The following is a 6,148-nucleotide window of genomic DNA, read 5'->3' on the forward strand; positions in this document are numbered from 1 at the left end:
GCCTCAACAACTTTTGAAATGAACATCGTTGAAAAGAGGGCCATCCATGAACACATGGCTCATGGAGAGGAAACAGCAGATCATTACTACAACGTTGGCCACATCACTAAAAAGTCTTCCAGAGGTCACTACCTCCTGAAGAAATCGCTTGGCTCGGATATGACAGTGGCAACAAAAATGAAATCAGGAAGCGTGTCGGCAAATTCAACACCTCCTAAAGATGCAGATTCCCAGCCAAAGACTTAACTTCGAAGGCCTTTCTAGTAATCATGTGGCAATCATAGAAATGCTCTTTTCCAGTCAAATGGAATCAAGAGGATGAAAAGTCCGTTGAAAAGTTCTTTTCAGTGTATCCTGTGCGCCCAGACAGAGAAGCATTAAGGACATTGTTCAGCTCAGTAGACTGTCTCAAGGATATCCTCGACAGAAATGATGGCGACTTTCAATGCGACTTTGAATGACTTACAGGCCTGCAAAATAGAGTCGCGACTATTGCAGATGTCTCCTGTTGAAAAAGGTGCATGTAAACAGGCTACAATCGTAAAATTACTAAATTAAAAAAGAAAATAAAGCAACAGGTTATAAGTGTAGTATGACTATCTAACAATTATCATTGAGACTTGACGCAATCGTGATGGTAACGCCAACCGAAAACGTCACTTATATAAATACATATTCGTGCTGTGTGACCTATCTTTTAAGCTTTTCAATTGTTCTACTTGTACTAAGTGAGGTAGTTATTGAGGAAACTAATCAGTTGCAAATGCGTTCAACTTTAGTTTTGGTAATTTCACGTTGTTGTTTTGCAGATGACGGCAAACAAATGAATCAATTTAACCACATTTACAGGGCCATTGTTTTTTTCTCTTTAAATCTTTAAATCTTTTGGGATTACTTAAACTGGAAGCTTCGGAATAGCACTTCTAGTGTTTGTCAGGGATGAAACACGAGCTGGGGTAACCAATCCCTGGGGAGTGCCTCACAAATACATTAAGTGTCCTGGTAACTTTAATCTTCCACCCATTTCTAAAATACAACTTATTTTCCTGATCGTGATGTGACGTATATTATTAAACAATTACTGACTTCACTGGAAACATGTCTTTATACAAGTGAAGCATTTCATAAAAAGCGATGTCAGGCCATCAACTACGCGATGGGACATTGACATAGTGATGGATAAAACTATTGCAAGTGCAAATGGTGTTGAGAGGTCGTGTGGTAAAAGAAGAAATGCATTTCCCATGATGTAACATTATTGTTTGGTATTAAATTTGAGACAAATCTTTTCATGCTGAACACATTACACAGCGCATATCCTACCTAATATAGAAAATCCCACTTATCTTGGGTGGGGCCGATTATAAATCATTTCAATCAGCTGATTTGGAGCGCAAAACTAATTGGCAGTCCTAAGAATTTTTCTCATCCAATTATTAACAGATTGGACAGCATGTAGTCCTATTACATATACTTAGTGGCTTTGCAAACGATCAAAAAAATTTCTCAGCTGCCCCACTATTATAAGGTTCACACGATCAAGCCGTGATCAAACCTCAACAGAGTGGTATTGCAGTCATAAACATCCAGCTGCCACAGCAGCCACCAGAACCCTTTAACAGTGGTTCAGCAATAAAAAAGTGAAAAAGTGATTGGTACAGTGATATGGTGAAATTACCCCATCACCCATGCCTTGGAAGCAAACTCTCTAATCAGCATATCACACGTTTCGGAAGAGCCTTAAAGTCCAGGTTATTAACGCACTAAAAACAATATATAGATATGGGGAACATAAAATAGCTTTGTGTAAAAACAATACTTTGGGCCCAGCGCAATGGAAGATGACACATATGCCACCATTAAGCCAGAATAAGAAGAAACAACGATATTACCAAAGGATGGCTTTCGACACGGGAAATACTCATTTGTCGGCATAATTCTAGATTTCCTTAAGGTGATTCCTCAATATTGATTGCACTGCGCATCCTGTACTGTGCATATGATGTGTCAATATTATAATGGATATAATTTGCAAAATTGTAAATGTGGCATATGTAGATCATACTCGCGGAAACAGTTCACAAAACACGTGAAAGAAGCTGTGAATGACCAACAACTCTTTGTGAATAAGTGCGCGCATTCCGAGAGCAAGGCGAATTCTGTTGTTTCGATCTATGATAATCGAGAAGAGACAGGGACGATGGTGTTTTACACTTAAACAAGCACGGTGACCTATATCTTTTCTTGCATACTTTTGGTGTGCAATAAATCACCTTTAAATAAAAAAAAATAAAAAGAATTTATGGAAAGGAAAAAAAGATATAGCTAAAAACGTACACAAAGCCCCTTATGCCCCTTATGATCTTAAAAACAACGACTTGAGGAACGTTTTGTGCCAACGTCATTTTAAGTTGAGTGATTTTTTGATAAAGTATAAAAAGAAAGTGTTCCATATGCTCTAGACTTTCTACCTATGAGGTGTTTTTAAGTGTTACTTTAAAAACCCTCTCGTTTATGTACCACAAAATGTACCCTTGAGCCGATGAAATAATACACGTGTTTAGTATCAGTACTGGCATCAACGGGGTAAGATTGGCCCATGATATCATTTAAGCAAGCACAGTGACTTATCATTTATATTGTAGTTCTCAAAACAGGGTCAAAAAAGGAGCATTCAGGGAAAGTTTCAAGAAAATCGTTAAAAAACTTTTTTCTGAGGAATCACCTTAAATTGCCACACCCTTCAAACCTTCTTCCCCACCCTTTCCTACACATAGCCAATAAGCGTTAACGAAGATTCCATGTGAAGTGCATTACTACTGTTGGCCCATTCCAACTTTCAACATTGCTGGAAGTCCACTTATTACGGTAAGTACACCAAAAATCTTGAATTTTTTTTCAAATTTAATTTTTCAATCGTAAGTTGATGTCCGCTTAATAATTTTGAATCATTAACACTTGTAAAGTTAAGCTAAAATGAAATCAATGGTTGCTCCTGTACAGTTGTGGTGGAGGCCTGAAAAAGTATACAAAAAAAGGAGTCAACAACGTTAAAACTGCTGATACCAACTTGTTTCTGCTAAGACAAGTGACATGACTACTATTCCCTTCTCAGAACAATCACGATGCAAACTTAAGCTTTAAGTTAATACAAACTGAATTACAACTTTCTTTCCACAGCCTTTCTAATTTGACAACTGAGCAACGTGACATTGACTTTCAGAACTTTGAGCAAACGAGTATAATGACGAGCTTAACCGATCCCCCAATAAAACAAAAAAAATATATACTAAAGAAAATGATGATACTGAGCAGTAACTTCCATGGAGACCTTGTCATTAGAAGGGTTATAACTATTATACTGTATTACATAAGAGAAATTTTACGGTACCACATGAAGCAACAAGCATTGCTTCACAAAATGTGGCCCCTATTGTGACGTACTAGGTTACCAAGGCAACATGGAAGCTCTCCCAAAACCACCCTACAGTATTTCCTCTTTACTTGTTTATATCTATCTCACAAATGAATTTCGTGACAACCATTTTATATTGTAGAATAGTAACTAGCAATATGAAATACATGTAGAGCTATCAGAAAAGTTTGAAAAAATTCATGGGAGTCAATTCAGATACAGTTACATGATACATGATACAATGTCAGAAGGTGTCTTAGAAGTAGTGAAACTGGTTCCATCCACCTTAAGACATTTTTATTTTCAACACTGGGATCTTCTCAAGTGATATCTTTTTTTTTATAAAGGGGGAAGGATTGGTGCAGTGCAGTCTTCATGGGAGTTTTACACGCATTTTCAGTTCACCAACAGCATTTGCCATGACACAGAGGACACTATCGACACAATATCCGGTCCCTCGTCAGCCAAAAAAAGAAAGAAAGAACGACATGACATTGAAAACAAGAAACTAGAATTGTTTGAGCAAGCAGTGGTGGTGATTAAAGCGCCCCACCCTGCTACCGGCGACTCCCCGGCACACGAGACCAACGAAGCACATGTATTTGGAAAATACGTTGGATTGACATTGTCCAAACTGGCTCCATCCACATTTCGGAGAGCCAAGAAGTGCATTTCAGATGTACTTTTTGAATTCGAGGAAAAAGATGAGCTAGAAAAGGCCAACAGCACAAGTTTTGCCCGAAATTCAACTCAACGTGCATTCAGTAGAGCTGACTATCCTTCTAGCCTTACTTCTGGCTTAAGCTACAGTGACACCAGCTATGCTAGTGCTTCCAACATCACTCCGCCTGGGTTTAACCCATATTTCTATGGTAGTACACATATGCAGTCTGCCGAACAGCCGTCACGACCATCCTTAGGTGTTGAAAGCTCTCACAGGAACCAAGCATTCCCGCCAGACTTCGATTAGAAAACAGAAAAGTCAAAGTAAAAAAGGGCGATTTAGTGGATACCCTTATTATGTGCTAGGCATTTTTTCTTGTAAATTACATGATTAAAAAATCAAATGACAGCAAACGTTTTTCTTTGGTTTTAACTTTTTTTTTACTAGCAAACGAATACTTTTAACATAAATCGGTTTCTATGTTGTGTTATGATCATAATTTTTCCAAACTACAAACTCTGCTCTCGCTTGAATGCATACTATGCAAATTTCATGTTAACTGTCACAGTGCCACAGTCAATATATTAACTACGATTGTACATGCATTTTTGATCTCTAAAAAGAACTCAAAGCCACGAAAGTCCACACATTTTCCTTTGCCACGGCACATCGCCTTCCTCATTGAACCACCTTGTATTTTCCTGGCGCATTTCTTGGGCGCTTCTGTTGTAATTGTGCTTAAGGGATGGCTGAAGGGATACAAGCGATTCAAGAGGAGAGTCGTCTCTCCAAGTGCCTTGGATGATTTCCCCGGTTACAGGATTTTCGTTGTCTGTCAGACCGGGAGGGCAGTACACATTCTTGCTGAATCTGTCGCTGTTCAGCCAGTTGTGAAGCGTTAGTACGGCCATCATTATTTTCTGTACCTTGACAGGGCTCAAAAGGAAGGGGGCTCGAAAAGAGCACCATCTATTGGCTAGAATTCTTAGGATATTCTCGGAAATCCTTCTTCCTCGGGATATTAGATAGTTAGCAATTCTTTCCTCCACTGTAAGGCTCTTTCGAGGATACAGCTTCAGCATGTAGCTTGCCAAAGAAAACGCCTCGTCTGCTGTTATGACAAAAGGAACTGCCTTGCTAGCCCCGGGCAATGGGCAAGGAGGAGGTATCTTAAGCGGATTGTCTGGGCTGTCCAAAGCCTTCTTCAGTGAGCACCATGCCCATGCATGTCCTTCTGAGTTCCACCCGTTGGTGCCTACATCTGCATAGAGGCACTCATAACTCGGTCCCGACATGATGAACGCAATAACACTTTCATTCTCTTTGTAGTCGTGGAAATGGGAACCAGCATTTGGGGGCTTCTGGATCAAAATCCGTTTTCCGTCTATAGCACCAATGTTATTTGGAATATTCCACTTAAAGTAAAATAGAGTTGCAATTTCGCGCCAGTTTTCAACGGTGTTGGGCGTTTTTAAGTGTTGTCTTCCCAAAACTTGGTAAATAGCGCCGCATACTTCCATTACAATCTGAGACACAGTACTCTTGCCAATCCGAAACTGGAAGGAAAGGGACTGAAACGTCTCTCCTGTTGCCAAGTATCTGATACCGAGGGCAAGTCGTTCGTTTGGCGCAATAGATGTCCTCATATGGGTCTCTCGCTTTGTTAAAAGGGGCCCTACAACCTCCACTAATTCTAGGAACTTGGCATGAGGTATCCTTATGTACTCGCCAAACCCAAGGGTGTCTTCCGCCACTAATTCTCAAAACAGGGTATGATAGGCCCCCAATTCCTCTCTTCATTTTATCCACTCGCGACTCCACACTCGTCGTTCGATAGTGGCAGGAGGGTCGTCGTCTACAAGCTGCATCAAAATCAGCAGCATGAACTTACGCTTTCTGGCAAGTTCACGCACCGCCATCATGACTAGTCACTGGAGGCGTTTAAAATGTTGTTTCCGTATTTATTGCATTCCAAAACAATGTAATTATCCATCTATTTTCGTCCAGTTGTGTGTTTATGGCAAGTACGTAAGCATGAACGTATTGTATTGCCGTTTCTTTACTGTCAG

General features: G+C 39.8%; 1 protein-coding gene and 1 pseudogene across 1 annotated transcript; one reads left to right on the forward strand and one right to left on the reverse strand.

Annotated features, from left to right (window-relative positions):
* Positions 1 to 432: 432 nt before the first annotated feature.
* On the forward strand, positions 433 to 4,385 carry LOC138057576 (uncharacterized). The gene is made up of 2 exons (XM_068903550.1): positions 433 to 517; positions 3,763 to 4,385. Exons 1-2 carry the CDS (start codon positions 433 to 435, stop codon positions 4,383 to 4,385), a joined length of 708 nt encoding a protein of 235 aa, XP_068759651.1.
* A 320-nt stretch (positions 4,386 to 4,705) lies between these two features.
* Positions 4,706 to 5,998, reverse strand: LOC138057586 (uncharacterized; annotated as a pseudogene).
* Between the last annotated feature and the right edge of the window lie 150 nt (positions 5,999 to 6,148).

This window comes from Montipora capricornis, chromosome 1 (genome assembly GCF_036669925.1).
Source record: "Montipora capricornis isolate CH-2021 chromosome 1, ASM3666992v2, whole genome shotgun sequence".
NCBI classification, from domain to species: domain Eukaryota; kingdom Metazoa; phylum Cnidaria; class Anthozoa; order Scleractinia; family Acroporidae; genus Montipora; species Montipora capricornis.